The sequence below is a fragment of the Micropterus dolomieu genome, linkage group LG01 (genome assembly GCF_021292245.1).
Source record: "Micropterus dolomieu isolate WLL.071019.BEF.003 ecotype Adirondacks linkage group LG01, ASM2129224v1, whole genome shotgun sequence".
Taxonomy (NCBI): domain Eukaryota; kingdom Metazoa; phylum Chordata; class Actinopteri; order Centrarchiformes; family Centrarchidae; genus Micropterus; species Micropterus dolomieu.
In genome coordinates this window covers 33,336,484-33,357,986 of record NC_060150.1, presented here as the reverse complement: position 1 = coordinate 33,357,986, position 21,503 = coordinate 33,336,484, and the positions used below count along the sequence as shown (strand labels likewise).

At 42.1% G+C, this 21,503-nt stretch overlaps 1 protein-coding gene across 4 annotated transcripts in view; it reads left to right on the top strand.

The window, feature by feature from the left end:
* mllt10 (MLLT10 histone lysine methyltransferase DOT1L cofactor) overlaps nt 1-21,503 on the top strand; it is a 43,358-nt gene that overhangs the window by 18,529 nt on the left and 3,326 nt on the right. For all 4 annotated transcript variants that reach the window (XM_046065703.1, XM_046065695.1, XM_046065717.1 and 1 more), the window contains 9 exons: nt 3,002-3,097; nt 3,260-3,593; nt 4,307-4,525; nt 5,345-5,818; nt 11,435-11,595; nt 15,595-15,712; nt 18,414-18,492; nt 19,600-19,793; nt 20,845-20,994. In XM_046065703.1, coding sequence (XP_045921659.1) covers nt 3,002-3,097; nt 3,260-3,593; nt 4,307-4,525; nt 5,345-5,818; nt 11,435-11,595; nt 15,595-15,712; nt 18,414-18,492; nt 19,600-19,793; nt 20,845-20,994 — 1,825 coding nt within the window. The remainder of the gene's footprint in view (nt 1-3,001; nt 3,098-3,259; nt 3,594-4,306; nt 4,526-5,344; nt 5,819-11,434; nt 11,596-15,594; nt 15,713-18,413; nt 18,493-19,599; nt 19,794-20,844; nt 20,995-21,503) is intronic.

The following is a 21,503-nucleotide window of genomic DNA, read 5'->3' as shown; positions in this document are numbered from 1 at the left end:
CCCCCCCCCCCCCCCCCCCCCCCCCATCTTCCCTTGCCTCTCCACAGCCCTCCTCCCCTCTCATCTTCCTCCTGACGGCATTGCGTTGAGTTGTGAAGTGTTTAAAATGCATGTTGTATCAAATTATCAGTCAGTACCTTTTCTTTGCATCATTGGCACAGGCCTTTAAGTGGTTACATAACATGACAAAATTTAATTCATTTTAATTCCTTTACATTACAGCAAGGAAAAGTACCACACTTATCTACATTGTGCAGTTAGTTTTTATGTAGTGATTTAACAAGTGAGTAATCAATTAACAAATGTGAGGATTTGCAGCTTTTCTTTCTTTTATTTGATTATAAGTTGAATATTTTTGGATTTTGTGACTGCTGGTCGAGCTAAACAAACAATTCGAAACATGTCGACTTGAGATCTGGTAGTGGGGTAATGGGCAATGTTCACTATGGAACATCATTTTATTGACAAAATGATCTGTCAGTGGAAAAAAGGGCATAAAAGGGTAGATGAATTGGTAATGAATATAATTGTTACAGCCCAAATTGAAACAAATTAGTTTTTGTCACCAAATGAAGAAGCCTATGCGTGAACTTTCTGAGTTTCCCAGTTCAGAGCCTCATGATCGCCATTCGACATAGACAGAGAGGGTTTCCAGCCCGCTGTTGTGTTGCTCATTGCTCGGGTTTGTTGATAAATAGACGTGGCCCTCATCCTCTGCCACCACTTATATTTACCCCACACAGGCTCAAAGAGCTCTCGGACATGTCAAATGATCAGGCCGCCAGCGGTCAGCAACAGAGAAAGAGGGAAAAGGACACGCTGAAAGCCTTTGTCTCTGCCTGTATAATCAATTGACCTGATTGATAAGGGTGTGTCAGGGTTACATTGTGTGTGTGTTGTGTTTCCCACGCCCAGTGCTTCGGGGGTGTGTGTGTGTTATCCGACCCTCTCTGCTCAGCCTCTGTCCATCAACAACTACCTCCGGAATGTTAATGAAAAACAACAAGGGAATCCCAAAGAATTTACCTCTCCGACTCTCACTCCGCTTTTCTCCACTATCAGCTCTGCTTTTTGTTGCAGTAGATGCTGTTTGAGTTTGCCGTCTTAGTTTGTGTCGCTCACTCTGTCTGACATTTCTCTTCGGTTATCCGCTTTCTCTAGCCAATTTGCAAGGTAGGCACTATCGGTTAAAGTAGTTCTAAACCGCAAGTTGATAAGTTGACCAACAGAAAATGAGGGCTGCTCTCCAAAAGTCAATGATTCGAGACCCAGAGTCAACCTGCATTTTGTCAGTTGAATCCCTGCACACACACAGCAATGCAGGAGCAACAACGTGGCTATTTTGATAATCGTGTAACTATTTTAACATTTGCTGATTTCAGTCTCTTAAAGAGAGAGAATTTACTGATTGTTATGTGTTATTTTGTTTTTGTTTTAGATCAGTACAAATGGGTTGCTGGTTGTTCTGACAAAGCAAGCAATTTGACGACCACCACCCTGAGCTCTGGGAAAATCTTTCCCTGTTTTTTGACATTTTATAGACTAAACTGTTACTTCTTTCATATAAAAAAATTATCGCTTGGGTTTAAAACCTGTTAAACAGCAACCGGCCCGTAGCTAAACATTGTTTAGACTCACCAAACTCTACTTTAAATTCCATTGCCGATCCCAACATTTCCAAAGATACAAAATATTCAGCTTTTTTGGGAAATGTGTATAAAATGATGCACAAAACGGAAAATGTCTATTTGTTGCATTCAGTATGTGAATCCCAGTGGAAAAATCATACCGCTTCATAGGGAAGCTGGAACAAACTGAAAATATGATACTGAAATATGAGTCAGGCAGCGTGGAATAAGTTATGTAACAGAAAACAAAAAGCAAAACTGATTGCTAGTTACAGCCTTAGTTTCAAGTTATACCCAGACACACAGACAAACAGAACTCTGCCACCTTCGCTTTTTAACCCCAGAGGGTTACAATCAGCAGATGCCAGCGTGCAGAGACGTTACAGTGGAGCTGCTGCCGCCTGATTTGGCTGTTGATGTCTGTTAACTGCCATTCATAGAGGAAGTCTGGCTAAACTGTCACTCCTAAACGAGACCCCGGGGGAGGGGCAGCTTCTGGTGTTTCAGGGTTGTCATGGCGCGGGGCATTATAAGCATGTTGAGTCCCATGTCATCTTTCAGGATCGCTGCATATTTTCGCCGCCTTTCACCGAGAGTGTGGCTGCATGAAGTGTCCATGGTAAAGCATATGTGAGCGAGTGTACGGGCACAGGTCTGCTTCTACGCACATGCAGAGAGTCTTCAAGGTGGCCGGGCGTGCACGTGAGGTGTAAATGCACTGTCACCCAGTCGCCACCTCAGGGGTACGGGAGAGGAGGGTGGTGGCACGTGTGTGATAGCAAGGGTGTAAATTGAGCTGTGATCGTCAAAGAAGCAGGATATGATTGGGTGAAATGACGGAGACCTTGTGCGTTTCAGCGCAGGGCACTTAGACACGCTCTGCTGTAAACTGCAGCCCGCTGAATTCCTGTTGCCTCCTGCCCCCTTTTTATCTCTCTTCCGTCACTCTCTTTGTGTTTGTGGATCTCCAAGCTTTCATCTCAGACTGAGCCTTTGAAATGCAATGCTCTCTTTTTCTGTCTCTCTGTCAGCCAAACACACACACACACACACACACACACACACACACACACACACACACACACACACACACACACACACACACACTCCCTCTTCTGTCCTCATACCTCAGACCTTTAGTTTTTTATTTTTGCCATATCTTTGGCTTTAATCTTCTACAGAGTATTTTTTTCATATTTGGTCCAATATGTCATATATATTCAGTATTTTCCCAATGTTCCTAAAATCCAGAGGGCTATAAAATAAGAGTTGTAGGAGGTCTGTCTTTATTTCTCTCCTTCCTGTATCGTGTCTTAAGAAGCTTCACCCATTTGTTGCTCCTTTTTTTTCCCCCTCCAATTCTCCATGCTCAGAAACACAAGGAGCGGGACAGGCACAAACCGAAACACAAAAAGACCATGGACATGTCGCCCTCCCTCGTCCTTCCAAACATCATGGTCCCAGACAAGGTGAGGGAATTGTGGCTGTGCTAGTTAAATATTACAGCAAGGCTGGCTGGTTGACTTTTTTTCTCTTTACCTTGATTAACCTTTGTAGCTCTTCTTGTGTATCCTTCACACGTCTTGTCCTTCCACTGACCTGTCTCCCTCCCATTCCTTTCCCTCCTTCAGGCCTACAACAGCAGCAGCTCAGTGGGAGGTGTCGCCTCTCTGCCGGCGCCCTCACAGAAGCGGCTGGACGACGGCACGGCCCGTTTCACCACCGCCAACTTTCAAGAGGTGTCGTCCGCTCTGTCCGGCGGCGGTTCCAAAGACGGCTTGGCTGCAGACGCCGGGAAGGCGTCTGAGGTGAAGAACAAGAAGAACAGCGGTGGAAGTCACGCAGCGGGGCAGAGGGGCGGCCGCAAGTCTCTCACCTCCTCAGGGAAACCCCTCCCCTCCGCCGTGGTCACCATGGCAACCTCCTCCACATCTGCATCTGCTTCTACCGGGCCTTTCCACCAAGGTGAATTGATGCCCGCAAATGGCCCTTTATGTTAATTTCTCCACAACTGGGATTTAACCCCGCACAATGACAAATCACCTGGTGTTACTGCTCGGCCCACCTACCAAAAAAACTGCAAGTACAGCACAATTGCAGTTACAGCAATGTTATTAAAACCCAAATAAGAGTGTGATTCATGTGTTTTATGTGTGTGTGTGTTGTGTCATTTCCTGGATTTTGGCCACACACCAGACTTTTGTGAGTGGCCGTGATAACAGTGTTTTCGTCGTGACTGGCCTCTGGCTCCTGTAATCGGGGCCCTGTCTGGGAAAAGACCAACACACACAGAAAGAATGAACATGTGGGGAGGTCAGGACCTGAAAGGAGTCTGTGCTCACACTGAGCTCCTGTGTTTTGCACTATCAGAACCTTGAAGCCCGGGTCAGGTGTGTGTGTGCTTGTGTGTCAAGTGGAGAAATGGTGTCTGCGTTTTAAGGGTCCTTTCAAGGCAATTCCTCTGTTTCCTGGGAGGACTACATAATGAGGGAGGGCAGCCCGTACAGCAGATAGAGTGCGGGAGAGCAGATAAAATGCTTATTCCGGTTACCTCCTTTCTGTTGCTCCAATGATGATGGAATTACAGTCATTTGGAAACTTTCACTCTTGGTCTCTCCCTTAATTTCTCACTTTTTTTGTTAATGTCTCTATTTACCACTTTTCTTTCTTTCTTCCAGGTCTCCTGTTGACCAGTGCCAGCAAGACGGCCTCCGCTCCTTCCTCCTCAGACTTTCTAAGTTTCTCAGATTCATCGTTGCGCCCTGGAGGCGGGACCACCTTCTCCTCTCCTCCATCTTTCAGCAGCTGCCTTGTGAAGCCGAGCTCAGAGGGCGGAGCTTCAGAGGGAACTACATCTCTCTTCGGTTCTCTGATGTCCGCCACTACGGCGTCTGCAGGTACGCTTATCTATGACGATGATCACTTATGGTTTTATCAAAATATATTTTTGGTTTTACCTTTTTTGTAGTAAAAATTACAGAAAGGTTAATTGTTAAAGGTGCACTAATTTTACATGTCACAGTCAAGTGGCCACTCACAGGAAGATTTGTCAAGTCTGAGAGATTGACTCAAGTGACTTTGGTAATCTTGGGTTGAACTTCAACAGAAAACCTGCGTTATAAACTGCAGAAGGGAAAGATGTGGGCATTTACCAGTAAGGATGGTTCATGTTGCATGATGGGAAGTGTAGGATCCAATGTTTTTGGAGCTTGACCCATATTGGGGACCAATAATCAGGATATCTCAACCTCTGCTTCATCAGGTTTGTCTCCTGCAACTTCATGGAAGCGCAATACTAAATCGCTGGAGTACTCCTTTTAGTCATTTTTAAGCAGAAACCTTTATGCAAATACTCTCTGGTTTCAGTTCCTGAATAATCTTCTGTGATAGTAAACAGAATATCATTTGGTTTTGAATTGTTGGTCAGACAAGCTATTTAGACATGTCTGCTTCTGTTCTGGAAAATTGTGCCTTTTTCAAAGTCCCTGAAATTTTATAGACCAATCGACAAATAGATTAAATGAGGAGGTAATCAGCACATGAATTAATAATGAAAGTAATCGTTAGTTGCAGCCCTAATTTACAAGAGAACTGATGATGCAGGATGCGCTTTCCTTTTTGTCTTTGATGGATCTCTGGCAAACACACCGCACCAAACACCAAGAACCCGCAGGCTTTATACTTAAATATTCAGTTCTGCTTTCTTATCATTTCAGTGGGCGGGAAGCTGTATGAGAATTCCCACAGTCACACAACGAGCGAGACGACAAGCCTCGGTGGGTCCGCTGCCTACAAACGGCCCCAACCCTCCAGCTCAGGGCCAGGGATCGGAGGAGCAGCCGTAGGAGGAGGGGAAGATGGGGTGAAGAAGAAAAAGAAGGGCAACTGGCGAAACCGATTTGGACCTTGCTTCACCACGGATGTAAAGCCTTCAGAGCCAGCTCCCTCCCTGACTCTCCCCACCTCCTCCACGGCCAACACCGCCTCGTCCACCGCCTCCCCTTCTTCCTCTTCATCCTCGACGCTCTCAGGCCGGCCAGGCTTAGTTTCCAGCAGTGGATTAGGAGTGGGAGGAGTAGGAGAAAGGGGGCTGGGGGTCATGGGTGTCAGCGGTGGAATTCAGAAGTCCCCGTCGCTCCTCAGGAATGGGAGTCTGCAAAGCAGCAGCAGCTCCGTAACCACTGGGCCAGGTGAGAAGGACACAGCAGGCTAACGCACACAAAACATGTTTCACAACAGTGATGAGAGTTTCTTTGAAGCTCAGGCCTCACAGATCTCACAATGAGAAAAACTCTCTTGGATCCCTTCGTCTTTCAGATGCGTTTAGGAAATTATCTTCACAATTTTGCTGTAGCTACACAAATCACCAGAAATAATGAAATAGCTGTTTGCAGCTGAAAGTGAGGAAACGGGCCGGTGTAATTCAAGAGTTATCAGCCGATTACATCTTGTTAGACAAAGAAGTTGTGTCCCACGGTGCTCACAGTAATGTCATCAAAATGATTAAAAGGGAAGTGGCTCATGTGTGGCATTGCCGTTTTTTGTTCTGCACTTCCTTTGCCATTCGTCACTAAATGCTGACGAATGAAACGCAAAATGTTTGTGGACTGCCTCTGTGCGGCAGTGTATTCACATTACCAATCACAAACAGCGAGGGTTTGACACTCCGTTGTAATTGGCTCCTTGTGTGCGTGTGTCAGAGTGCGGGTCTATGTGTTATTTGCTCACACACGTGGAAGTGATCTGTATGTCTCCCCCCACCCCCCCAATCGTGTTCAGTTGCTTGGCAACTGTCTTTATGCTTTGGAGTTCCCCTCTGCTGATGAAAATGGCTCCACACATCCCACATCGCCCCTTTCTTCCTTTTGTTTCTCTCCTCCTGCTTCTCTCCGCTGCTGTCTCTTACCTACATTCTGCTCATTCCTCAAATCCTCGTCTCACCTGTTGATGCTTTATGCAGTTGAAGGTATTTGTGTGTTTGCAGAGTCCCAAGTCCAAATGCAAATAAAGAAGAATATATGTGCTAATCAGTAATCAGGCCAATATCCATCACTGATCTTTAGCATCAGCTGATCTGATACTGATCACCAATTTGTTCCTGTTCTGTAACGATTTTACACAAGACTCTTGCTTAAGAGACCCTTATGAATCTTTGTCTGTTACTTATTGAGCCTATTTCTGATGATTCCTCATTCTAAAATATTAATATACAGTACTTTTCAAAGTGATCCATTCATCTTGTTAAATGATGTGTGTCGTTAACCTTCAAAATCCATAATAAATATTAGACACTGCCATGCATTGGCGCATTTAAAGAATATCTCTAAAAGTATGACAATGATACGGTTGATTAGTAGGAGTATAATAATACTCCGATTTAAACATTTTTGTTTGTTTTGGTTTGACTGTCTCATTCTTGGCTACATATTGTGAAATATACATGGGTATTTAAAAACCTAAACCAATAAAAAATGTTGTAGTCTTTGACTGCTTGCATGTGCATTAAGGTGTTGAGATTAAGAAATTATAATTTTGTTTATGAAAGGCAGATGTTTTGGCTGTCTAACACATTGAAATGACTGTATCATTGTAAACTCTCCAGTGTATTGCAAAGTCTTTTCAGAGGGGTGCTTAGTGGAGTGTGTGAGTCAAACCTGAGGACTAGTGCTGTTTTGCGTTCTGAATATAAGTTTTTGCAGCAGTGGTGGTTGAGGTCCATCCCAGTGTTGGTGCTTGTGCTTTTCCCTACAGCATTTCTGCTGGTGGGCCACAGCTGGTGAAAGCAGATAGGGAAAACAGGGTGGTTATATATGGCTATGCATTATGTGTGTGTCTGAGAATTATATGTTCCCTTTCCTACTGTAAATATTTAGCTAAGGGTTAATGCAGGGCAGTAATGGGGAGGATCTTGGCGTTTATCTCCCTCCTCCATCCTGTCTGACTCCACTGTGTGCTGATGGATAGATAGTTAGCCTGATAGATATGTGTTGGAGGGTGGGGAGAGGCAGGGGGTTAGATTTTGGCTAGGTTAATGTTTGATGGCAGGGGGGTCACTGATGGGACGGACGAGCTGCTGGACCGCAGTGGGGGAGGAAAGATGTTTGGTGGACATTAATTTATTCAGGTTTGTGGGAGTGTGTGTGTGTGTGTGTGTGTGTGTGTGTGTGTGTATTAAAAAAAAAAAAAGACAAGAAAACACAACATGTGTCTTGCTGTTCAGTCATGTATGGTTAGCTTATTTATGTGATGTTTTTGTTGTTTTTTTCCTAATCCCAGTGAAATTTGAATTATCAGCTGTTTTACTGCAAATCACATGTGAAGGGAAGTTGTGAAAACAAGGGAAATACTCAGATAACAAATTAGAGATTGGTGAGAAACCTGTATTTGCAATTTCTCCCTTACATACGTATTGAACTGTGTAGATGGAACATGGTTTTTGGTAAAATGCATTTCTGCATTAGAAGAACATTTTTGGATAATTATGAATAAAAATATTTTTGGGCGCTTTGAAAATTTCCTTCACAATATTCATTTTAAAGCAAAAAAAATAAATAAAAGTTTTAGTTTAAAACTGAATTGCAAAAAAAAATAAAATAATTGTAGTCATCAGTATATTTAACAAGTCTTAGCACTTCAGTGTACCAAGCATATTTTTGGAGAACGGAATGTATCCAAAACACACGTTGTTAAACACTTGAAGCTGAAGGAAAAACAAGACAAAACAAACACACACACACACGCAGATAACGTCTAACAGACAACACATCTGAAAATTGGAGACAAAGTGTTTCAAAGTGACAGCTCTTTCATGTAAATAAGAAAATGTGTTTTTCATTAGTTAAACTCTGCAAAATAAGCATATAGTGAAAAAAAAAAAATCTTGTGAATTTACAGTAGTTCAACCCCTTGACTTGTTTTACTTCTACCTACCTTCTAACTGCTCATAGTTGCAGAGACTCTTGGATTTGGTTTTCTGCTCAAACTGTTGTTGATTCTGTAGCTGATAAGGCTTCATCAGCCTATGGAAGACCTACAAACATTTCGTGATACACGCACAGAGACACACACACACGCACAGAGGCACAGAGACACACACACACACACACACACACACACACACACACACACACACACACACACACACCCACCCTTTACATTTACTACCCTCGATGTGGCTCTGCTCCCTCCACACATTGCTGTGATGTTTGAATACATTTCTATTTAGCTTTCCTATTCCCTTTTTAAAACTGTGATTAAACAACTGCAGTTTTTCAACAAAAAAACAAGCCACGGGGCCCAGTATTCAGCATAACCCTGCTACTGGGATGGACATTTCCTTCTACACAGAATTTGGAGTGAGTTGTCAGTGAAAACACTGATTCAGCTGTTGAACAACAGAGTACGATGCCGTCCACTTGGTTTTTAGATTGGACTTAACCTTCCCTAAATAGACAACATAGATTTCCTATGGTGATAATACCAGCTTGAACTAATCAAGGTGGATATTGTTGAAGCTTACAGACGTACTGAGCAGGAAGGGAAAAGGAATAGCAAGGTCGGGTGATGGAGGCAGTTGTGCTTCAGGGGTTTAATGTTATTGATCACACAGATAGGGTATAGGTTTTACAAGCTCAGGGTGTGTGTGTGTGTGTGTGTGTATATGTGTGTAAATGTTTTTTGCTTCTTTGTCTTCGTTTTGCCATCCTAGGGTTTTAATTTCGATCAAAAAAGCAGTAATCCAATGATAATCGCTTTAAAACAGCCTTGTTGTTGACATGCTCATATACGTTTTTAAGTTGTTGGTTTATTTTTTTTTTAATAAAACGAAAGTTTTGTTAATGCACAGGTTGTAGCTTTTTGGGCGGAGGATGTAATCCTGCTTTTCCGTTAAAACGTGAACATCAACCTGAGCCACAAGGTTTTCACCTAAAAGGGACCATATTTAAAATAATATAAAACTATATAAAAATTTAAATCACAGCATAAAACATTTGCTTAAATCTGGCGTTAACATTTTAGCTTGAACTTTTACTTCCTGCTTGCTTAAAGCAAATCTGAAAATAACCAGCTGTGTAGCATGTTTATGTAATTCAGGAAAATAAATAAACATTTACAGCATACATAGTTTGTAATTGATAAACACCTGTCAATTTTGGGACATTTTAAATAACCTCTGTATTGTTATATCATAAAGTCAATATGAATTCAAATGAACCTGTGTTTTTCTCCTGTTGCTGGCCCTGTTTTTGCACCACCCCTTTGTGCGTAACACATTTCATCAATGGCGTGAGCTAAACTCTGATAAACTGTTGGTTTGCCCTCTAATCCAGCTGCTGAAAATCTTGCAGGAGCTCGTGCCCCCTGAGTCACGGCAGCCCTGCTTTGGGAATAAATTTTTCTGGTGCGTATTACAAAGCGTTAAAAATAGTATGTAGGCCCATGTAGCGTTCGTATCTCTCGCTCTCCCTCCTCCCCTCCCCTCCTGGCACAAAGATCTCTTGTTCCCCCAGTGAATGTGTGCTGCCCTGAGCCATTCAGGCTTTTGTGGGACTGAGGGGCCCTCTGCTACCCCCCAACCCCCTCCTCCCCTCCTGCTGGGGTCAAAGGGGGGCAGGGGCAGGGCTTATCCCTGGTTAGTGGGCGAGCACAGGGGTGTGTGAGGGGAGGGAAGGGGATAGAGAGAGAGCAAAGAGATAAGAGAATGGCGCATGCAAACGGGTGAAAATGGAGTAATGTATTTGCGTACGTGATTTATAACGGGTGTGTATTCTGCAGTATAATATTCATGATTTTTAATTAGCAGAATAAAATGGTGGGTTTTTGACTGAATTAGTACAAAGAATACACAAATGTGACGATGGATTTTCCTCCTCTCTCTTCTGTCCCAATATGTGAAAGCTTAATGTGATTGATTTATTGTCAGATTTTTGCCACTTTGGGTCACCAGCTGTGTGTGTATGTGTGTGTTTGACCTTGAGTTTATTATAATTTACGGAGATTTTACGATCATAAATAAACCAAATTATCTGACCCGCATACTCAGGCAGGCCTATATACTTAATCATGCATTACATTTGTTGATTTTATTAATCATGCATTAAATTTGTTTTTATTAATCATGCATTAAATTTGTTTTTATTAATCATGCATTAAATTTGTTTTTATTAATCATGCATTAAATTGGTTGAAGTCAACAGATCGGCACCTTGTTTAAAACTTAATGTTAGATGTTCCATTATCCCTGTAAACGCTTCATGCTCTGCTATAGTAATTTCTCTAAGGTTCTAAGGTTTCTAAGGTTATAATGGCAAAAAAATATATTTTATCGCTCTGGTTGTTTTATGTGTTTAATGACAAGTTGTCAGTCAAATTAGAATGTGTTTAGTTCGGCTTTTATGTGACAAAGACATCGTGTGAAGCAACATCAAATCCAAAGTAATGCATGTACCAAACATCCAGACCCAATGCAAGAATGAAACAATTGACAAACAATTAGGCAAATTTTAGAGCTGCTATACTGTTAGTTATGAAGGAAAAGCACAGGTGTTAATAATATTAATGATGGCTCTGTTGAAATGTCTGTAATAATATATTATATAATATATTGGATTATCGTCCAAGTAAGCCAGACCCTGAAACTGAAGCAGCTGAATGAAATTCAGCAATCTTTAATTTTATTATTTATACCTGCTTATAGCGTCACCTGTCAACAGTATTTGTCTAAAATTCATTGTTTCATCTTATTATTTAAATGCAGTGTTATATGAAGATCACGCTGTTATTTGTTATTTCTGATTTCTCCACAGGTGTTTTCTCTGGTGCTGATGGCTCATCGTCGGGGACAGGAGCTGTTGCTGTGGGCGGAGCCATCTCCGAGTTGTCACAACAACAGCAGCCCACGCCTTCACTAGCCCCTCCCTCTCCCTTCACTGCCACCGCACCGCTAACCAGCACAGCCTCCACACATGTGAGTCTAAACACACAACCTGTGCTAAAAAAAAACTCCATGACCTCTTCACTCTTACCTTCAGAGAAATGTATGCTCATTAAACACACTCAATCTTTCTTTCTGTCTTTCTTTAACAAACACACACACCTTCAGTCAGCACCGTCTGCATATGTCATGTCACCCACATCTCCCGCGTCTTTGAGCTGAAGAGCAGATAAACTGTGGGAACACAAATAAACCAAAGCACACTAATTAAACGTCTTCCACACCAAATTTCTCAGCACCATTATTAATCCACCACATGTTAATTATGTGTGAAATGTGTGTGTCCTGACCTTGTGCCGATTGTGTTTCCTCCGCGAGTTATTCTATCGCTGATTTCAAACGGTGCACCTGTAGAGCGGCTGTCTTGTTTATTCAGTGCATAAAATTAATCGTTTTAAAATTATTTTAAAACGATTCATACTATAATTATTTCTCTAAACATGTCATTGAAACATCTAAAATTCTCCAGCCTAATTCAGTAACTGTTGACCTTAGTGTGCACGGTCTGTTTTTTATTATGTTCTGTATTATAACATGAAGTGATGCCTCTTTATTACGGTAAATGTCCAGGAATTTGAAGGAATGCAATAAGAAAGATACCACACAGGGGGAAAACCATGATTTTCCTTTTTGAAAATAAAGCAGAAATTCAGTGTCCAATAGCTGGAAAAACCACCAAGGCTATGTGTTATTGTAATACGCACTCACTATTTTGATTTCCATCATGTCCCTTAATGTGGAGAGCGGGGGTGGGGGGCTTTTGGGTAATGCTGGGAAAAGTCCAGACTGCATATTTCAGGAAAATAATTTAATTTTTTTTTTTTTAATCCATATTCTTTTATTTATAGATACAAGATAATTGCAAGCATTTTTAAGCCATTTTAACCTTATTTTTGTTTAAACCTCGGATGTTAAAGCAACAGTTTTATCCAGATCAAAATGAAGGATGTTGATTTTCACACATAAGACTGCAGTTGTTATGCCTTTATTCAAAGTGTAATAGTTTTCGGTGTATCCTATTGGCATAAATACCCTTATATTCAAAAGTGAGAGCACTGACTCTTAATTCGAACAGCTCAACCCACTCCAGTAATCACTGTCCCCATCTCCCTAAAAGAAAAAAGAAAAACTCATCTTCAGTCACTGACCCCTGTGTCCCCATCCTTTCAAAACCTCCCTAAAGACCATGCTCTGTCTCTGTCCACCCAACTCCATTTTTCTCCTGTGTCCACTTACCACCCCTCGTTCTCTTTTTCACACACACACACACACACACACACACACACACTTTCTCTCACCCTCGACCTTCCTTCTCTCTGTTCCATCCATTTCTCTTTTTCTCCCTCCGTTGTCCTGTGATGTAATGACATCTGACAAGCACCACAGTAGGGATGGAGGGATAGATGGAGGGAGGGATTGGGCCTGTGTGTGTGTGGTTGGGGGGGGGGGGCACTCATGCCTTGAATTCGCTGGCCTGGCCTGGCCTTCGTCTTGCCCCGCTCCTCTCTGTCCAGCACATACAGAGGACGGGAGGCGCAGGGAAGCACAGGATATCACGCCTGTTTGCAGCATGTATAGACAAGTTTGGGCAGTAACTCCCTGTGTTTGCACGTGTGTGTGTGAGAGAGAGAGAGAGAGACAAATAGAGAGCAGCAGCAGAAAGCCAGAGTGACTTTTAATAGAGAAAGAATTTTCCCCCCTTTCTGTCCAGATTGTTAAAAACGTGTGTGTCGGTTTGTGAAGTGTGATGTACGGCTCTGGGCATCTGGGACGCACACACAGCCCGATTCAAGGCTGCAGAAATTATGCAACTATAGAAGGACGCCAACAACAGGCTTCCCTCAGCGCGTGTGCGTGCGTGCGTGCGTGTGTGTGAGTGACAGAGACCATTTGCTATTTTCAGTCCACTAGCAGACTCCCAGCCTACTGTTATTGGCTATCAGCCCAGGACAGTGAAAGGGAGTGCGAGAGAGACTTTGAATGAAAAATGAATGAAAATGAAAAATGAATGTTGATGGGAAAGGGGCAGGATTATTACACTGAGAGGAGGAGGAAGAGGGAAGGAGGAATGGGGGGGGGTCTAGAAAGAAATCTGAAGTCATTTTAGTGTGTGTGTGTGTGTGTGTGTGTGTGTGGGGGGGCAGGTTCTTTCTTCAAATGTAACATTTAACATTTATTTCCAGGATGTTTTCCAGATTTTATCATTTTATACAAAGCACTTTCATAAATTTGTAATAGGAGATTATGGCTTTCTAGTGTTTCCCCACCCTAAATTTCAGCAACTGGATAGGAATGAGCAATAGATGGGAAAGGAAGGTAGGCGAAGCTTCACAAATGTACATGTGAAACTTTGTGTTATTTAACAATTTGGTGATCAGTGATTTTCTGAACATGCTTCAGTTTCCTGCTCAGTCGTACCAGACTATTTAAGCTCTTGAACATATCAATCCTATCAATAAATTACAGAATTGTCTTTTGACACCAAGAAACTTTAAATAACTTTTAAAATAAATATTTCCTCTTGCTTTTCAGCTTGATCAGAAATTACAGCGCTCCTGAAACTTAAAAACAAATTGTGGAAGAGCAACCTCCACTGATTGAAATCAGTTTTCCGCCGTGTCACATGCTTTGGTCATAGCTTTTTTTTTTTTTCTTGTACTCTTCAGCAACCAAAACAGTCAGCCATTTTGTTTTTTTAGATAAATCTGATTCCATTCCTGATGCTCCGCCCTCGCTCTCCCCCCTCTAATAACACCCCACCCTTCCCTCTCCAGACCTTATTTGGGAAATGCCTTAATTGGATTAAACTATATGCATCAGAAACACTTTGTCAGCACGTCAGCGTACTGTCGGGTGTCGAGGCACTCTGAGCCCTGTGCATGTGTGTTTGTGTTTAAAAGAATAATGAGCTGTTGATCCATGATATGTCCTTGTTTTTTGTACATGAAAAGATAGTAAAGTGCTGTCAAGTCCACATTCAGATTTTTTTTTTCTCCATTCAAATAAGCTTCAGGGGCAGGAAATGTGTGGCTGCTTTGTGACAAAGCAGAATCAATAGTAGAGACCAGAGAATTTAAATTCTTAAACCAGATTGATCAGATTGATTCTCAGCTTTGGACTCAGACTCATTAAATGTTTAATAATGTCCCAGTCGGACCTCCAAAAAGCTGTAACACACACCTGTAAAATACGCACCAAAGACCCACGTGACTGTGCAGCATTTTATTTAAATATCAGTTTAGTAACTCAAAAAATTCCCACTCAGGCACAGATGACTACTTTTTGCTACTGTTCAAGAAGTTTAACAGAAATATTGTTGAAATAATAGTCAAAAAATCAACAGAAAAAAATTTGATAATTAATCTTTTAGGTCATCTACCAAGCAGAAATACAAAAATCTGCTGGTTTCAGCATCTGAAATGTGAGAATTTGCTGTTTTAAAAAAAAAACTCATTTAACATCATATTTGTGTTTTGCACTGTTAGGCTCTGGGAAATTATGACATTTTTTGGCTATTTTGTGATATTATTGACACTAAACTATTCATTAATAAAACTAACAAAATAATTGACTGAAATATGTAATGCATATAAATAAATAAAATAGTCATATATTGTAGCACTAAAATGATATTTCATTCAATGAAAATTTATTTTGTTTGTTCTAAATACACAGGGGTATTTCCACTATTTTTGAAAAGCAGTTTGCCACTTGACACATTGCTGGATGTTAATTTCTCAACTTCCTGTTGAGCATCATCATACCTTGTAACTGCTTTGTGGGGGGACTTTTGTTGCTTGTCACACTCTTCTCTCTTCTCCCCCCTTTGTTTCCTGTTTGCTTCTTTATTCCCAGCTACTTAATAAAGGCGGGAAAAACTGCCTGTCAAGAGATTATAACCAAGATTTCAGTCACAGTGAAACATGGCTTCTTGTGATTTATTCTTATTCCTGTCTGTGCCTTCGTCTACAGGTGAGCGGCCTGCCAGGTTCAGTCTTCAACCTCGCTCCTCCCCACATGTTTGGCAACAGGCTGAACCCCAACTCGGCCATGGCGGCACTCATCGCCCAATCCGAGGCCTCACCAGCAGGTACGGCAGCGTACCTAATGTCGCTGTGTGTGAATGTGACAAAAATATGCGTGTGTGTGTTAGAGGGAGAAAGAGAGGGAGATAATGGATAGGTCACTCCCCCTCTGTCCCACAGAGAGTTCAAGGGTCAGCTCTCGTGATTTTTTTCAAGCTCCTCCCCCTCAGCTCCAGTTACACGCCGTGATTTCCCCTCCTCTTACCATTCTTTTTTGTCACACACACTCACAAACAAATAAAGCACATCAGCTCACACACACATAATTTACATGTCAAACTTGGAACTCTCTTCTAAACTTTGGCCACTGTGAGAGGAAGAGGAGGGATGTGTTGAGGTAGCGGTGTGGAGAGGGGCCGGGAGCTGCCTTCAGCTCCTGCAGTAGAAAAGGAGGTGGTTTGTTGTCTGTCCAGCGCAGAGGAGCTGATGAAAGGAGGTAAGACGTGGCTTCAGTAATGAGTGGCCACTTCCTGATACAAGACATCTGGTTGAATAGCAAGGAGAGACGCGAGAGAAAAGAAGGGAGAGGAGCAGAGAGAGTTAGAGAGCAAGGTGGAGGAGGAGGAAGGTAGGTAGTTCCTGCTGCCGGTCATCAGAGCCAGATCCGCACTGACCTGCAGGTCAACTCACTAATCAGCCTGAATGACAGGGGGCCACAGGGCTGTGTGTGTACATGCAACAGATATACTAGACCGGCTCTGTGTGTAGACACAAGCAAGCTTTGTGTAGTCCCTGGGAAAAAAAAACCATTTTGGCATTGGAAACAAATTGTCACAATGTAGTGGTAACTTTATTTCACTTTATAAGAATGTGTTTCCCCCAAATAAACATTAGATTTAATTTCTAAGTAGAATTTTAGTGTGTGTGTGTGAGCATTAACATGGAAAAAAACAAGCATACCATATTATTTGATATTAGATTGTAAAATATGCCTCTCAGATTGCAAGGTGACTTCTTCAAATGTCAACCGTCCAAAAGCCAAATATTATTCAGTTCAGTTATTTTAAAACAGGAAAAAGAAGCAAATCCTCATTTGAGGGGCTGAATCCTGAGTTTTGTTGCTCAAAAATTGACTGAAATAATTGATTGCTTATGAAAATAGTTGTTTTTAGTTGATTGACTAATATAATAATAATAATTTTAATCTCTGATCAGTAATGACAGTGATTGTTATGCAGCCCTCCTGAACATTTCCTTACCATAAAGTTATACACACAGTTTACAGCACGCGTGTGCGGCTACACAAGCATGAAGCTCTGTTTGTGAACTAGTAAGGGTCATGTGAGCACAAACATGCAAGGTGTGCGCGTGTTTGTATGCATGTAGCCTGTTTACTTTGGCAGCCGTTTCTCTTTGCTTTTGAGCGTCTGGAGGGAAAGGGGTTACGAGAGGGGGAAAAAAAGACTTGAGAAAAAAGACGAGCGGGCGACTAGAGTGGTGACCTGGTGGGGGTAAAAGCTGGGATTGACCGTCTTAAGTAGAGGGGAGTTTGTGCGAGTGTGTAAATGCAAAAGTGCGCGTTTGCATGTGTGATTCATTACTCTTACAGGGGAAAATGAAAGGAAGCGCCTGGCCAGGGGCCCAGGGGGAGGAGGTGGAGAGGGAGACTCTCAGAGGGGGTAGAGGGAGAGAGAGAAAGACATGCAGTTTGAATGAAAGCTCGTGTGTGAAAGAGATACAAAGGACGAGAGGCAAAGTTTTGTAGGTTGCAGAGCCACGAGTATTACAATACGTCCAGGCTACTCAGGCTACATTTGAGTAGTTTTTCCCTTTGTTTTGGCACTCTGTCTCCAGAGTGGATAACTCTGAAAACGACAATGTGTTTTCATGTGGATGAGGACGGCATTTCTTTTCTTTAAATACTACATGAACAAATATATACATTCCTTTTGCCACAAAAGTGTGTGATCCCACATAGTGACAGTGCTTCTGTTTAGGGACAATTAGAACTGAGTCATATAAAACTCTAATATAAGAAATGCCATTAGACATATCTGGGAATTTGGGAGCGGTAGTGTTGCGTTGATGTGCCGTCAACACTAATCACAGATATGGAGTATGTGAAAATCCATAAGCATGTTTCACAGCTGGAGTCATCAGTTCAAAATAATGTTTACAAGAAATTCTCATAAAATGAATCAAAGTCATGAAGTATCGAGCTTATAAAACAATGTTAAGTATGATGTTCGAGCTGTTAGAGAGCCATTAGGGTTAAGAAGACAACTAATTTTAAATGGCAATAAAGCCAATCACTCGATACAGTCATCAAGCTGTATTTATATTTATTTTGTCTGCACGTGATCTGCTGCTCGCTTGGTCAATAGGTGATCTTTATACGCCACAGTCAAATCACTGTGTTCCGCTTGTTCTGTTATTTGACAGCAGAAACGGGTCAAAGAACTGTAAATGAGAACAATTAAATCACGAGTTTGGCTGTGTTAAAACACAGTATTTGTGATCCCAGGGAGCAGGAGGGCACACAGCAGATGTTTAACCAGTGTAGACAGCAGAATAACCAGGCTGTTGGTCTCACTCCTTACCAGATGTTGACCCTCCCCAGAACGTTCTTTGTGTTTGTCTTAATAAATATGGCCTAAAAGTTTTTGTGTGGATGCACGTCGTTTTCACACACAGTCTTTTCAACTTTAGCCAGCTTAGTGCGGACTTGTTCTTAGATGTGCAATTGATTTTTGTGTGTGTGTGTAGATCAGGAGGTGGGAGACGGCAGCAGCGGCATCGGAGCTCAGGGCTTCTCCATAAGAGCTTCTCCCAAGACCACCCCGCGGTGAGTACACACTCAGAGAGATGCCTCCCCACCCGCCCATCCCTCCACATTTACATTCCTCACTGCCCCCCCACCCCCCATCCCCCTCTTTGCTTTTCCCTCCGCTGGCCTCTCGTCTCCTCTCGCTTGCTCTCACTCCTCACACACACACATGCACACTCTCCCTTTTGCTCTTGCCCCTACAGGCAAACTTCGCTCTCTCAGCCAACGATAACTTGTGTTTTTGAAGGTGGTAACCATCCCTCAACTCCGGTTAGATTTTTTTTTTTTTGTCTTTGTTCATCCACACATGGAAAGACAGTCTGATGTTTTGCTGCATCTCTTTCATTGGGGAATATTTGCATGGATCTTTCAGGATGGGAATATTGTTGATACAAATTCATTTTTGTTTGTTTCCACTTCCCTGTGTGATGGATAATTTCACTTGATGAGGTTGGTTTCAGTTTCCATTATTCTGGTTATTTGATTTTTTACAAAGCACAGTTTATTATTTCACGTCTTGCATTTAGGGGACATTGTGTGGGAAAGGGTGACATTTAATTTTAATAGAAAAATATGGTGACCGTAGCATGTTTAACATCTTTTTATACCTTGAGAATGTTTTAATTATTTAATGTGTCAATGTAAATAAAGCTAATAGTTAAAAATTACATTTTTGGATCATGCTGTGAGATTGACACATTGATTCAAAAGTGGAAAAAATCTTGCCATTACAGCCTGTTTTTCACATTACGTACCTCTCTTTCTGTCCTTTTAATCTCTCCTGCTGTCCCTCATTTCCTCTCTTTCACACTCAACAGATTGTCTCAGCATACACACCACAAGATTTATCGCTTCAAGACAGTCCACTTTCCTCATTCTCTCTCTCTCGGATGTCCCGTTCCTTCCTCCCTCTCCTTCTCTCTGTCCGTCTCGCACACACAGACAGAAAGCCTGGCCCCTTTTCATTAGAGGCCACTGTAACAACAAATTGATGTAGTTTTATAGCCAGTAGTGTCTATGTTTGTCTGACGTTTATGTTGGGTCGTTAATCTCCCCATTGACCTCTCTATCCCTTTTCTATCCATGCTCTTTCTCTCTCTCTCGCTCTCTCTCCCCTTCATTCAGCTCTCCCATTGGTGGCCTGCAGATCCGCTATGACTCCTCGGGGTCGTTGCCGGGGCCGGGGCCGGGGTTGCTAGGGGTGGGAGGAGGCGGAGCGGAGACTGTGCCCCCAGTGGCCACCAGCATAGAGCAACTCCTGGAGAGGCAGTGGAACGAAGGGCAGAGCTTCCTGCTGCAGCAGGGAGCGCAGGGAGACGGTGAGAGGACGCACACACCTGAAGACGCAAAAGAAGAGGGGAAAATAGATTATTGAGTTTCCTGCTCGTGTGATTATTTTTTGTGGTTTTCCCGGTATTTTGTAATGTCAGACATTGAATGATTGTCTCCATCGTAATAACAGTTGGACATAATTCAGATTTTATGTTTCATCCGTGACAAAGTCTGATATGCAATTTCTTCTAAATATATTATGATGTTGTCAATGAATCGAATCAAACCAAATGTTAAAATTGTCAAAATTGTCAAGCTGCACAAGAACTTGTCTAAAAAAAAAAAAATCCATCATTTAGCAACATTTCCAGATTTAATTTAAATCAGGAACCCTCTGATTAAAGGACACGTGGACAAGATTACAAATGTGGCGAGACATCAGTGCCAACTTTCAGTCACACATTTCTGTCGGTACCACAAAAAAGTGTTGAAACTATATATAGATATATTGATAACCAGCGCTACACACTCTATGGCTCATCATTTTCCCCCTATCCCTTTTTGACCCATTTCTCTCTTCCTATCAATTTGATAGCCAACAAATGCCTTCCAGTTGCCATTCACACTGCCTTTTTCTCCCTCTTCTTTCTCAGTCTGTTATTGTAACATCTGTCGATCTCTGTCAGTGCCTGTAGGGTTCTGTAAAGTGAAAATAAAAGAGGTCACGTTGGCAAATCATCCTCATCCTCACTGAATCTGCACAGGCACCAGGATCAGTGTTCTGTAGCTGATCTTGACCTCCGACCTCCCTGTGGAGCATATCTGTCTAATCAGTCACTAAGTTGTATGGTTTAGCCTTAAGGAAGGAGCGACCTTTCAGAAAGTCAGAGCGTCGGCGTTCTCGCTTATGAAAAGATCCCTCCAATACAGCTTTATCCCAAAAGTACAAAACATTAAGTCTGCAGTGAAGGTAAAATCAATTGAAGTTTGAAAAACCTGGGTTGACTTTACACCTGCGACAGAAGGACTATTTATACATAATACTCTGATCAATCAAATCAATCAAATCAATCAGTTCTCTCCCTCCCTCTCGTTCAGTGGTGGCCATGTTGAAGTCCCTCCACCAGCTGCAGGAGGAGAACAGGAAGCTGGAGGAGCAGATTAAAACTCTTACTATGAAGAAAGAGAGACTGCAGCTTCTCAGCGCTCAGCTATCAGTGCCTTTCACCCCCACAACAGCCGCCTCTGGTACACACACACACACACACACACACACACACACACACACCAGACTGAATGTTTCACAGAGAAGTAAGGAGTGTCAGTGAAGTAATTTTCAGTTATACTTAGCAATATGTGTATTTGATAATTGCAAAAATAGGTCGCTGATGTAAGATGGTGCAGAAAAAGCACAATGATAATGAACACATGTTTACGCTTTTCGTACTTAACTACACACAAGCCTTGAGCATTCTCAACACCTGCACCCAAACGCACACCGACAAGAGCTAGTCGATCAAGAGAAAGCAATTGTGCAACAACTTTTAATAATTAGTCATTACACTTGTTTAATAAAGCAAAATGGCAAAAATTTCCTAATTTCAGCTTCTGAAACGTGAAGATTTATTGCCTTTATTTTAAATTTAACATCTATTTTATGGACGTATCGATTAACTGATAACAGTAATCTGCAGAATAAACGATGAACTTAATCAATGAAAATAATCATTAATTGCCGTCCTAATTATACACACACA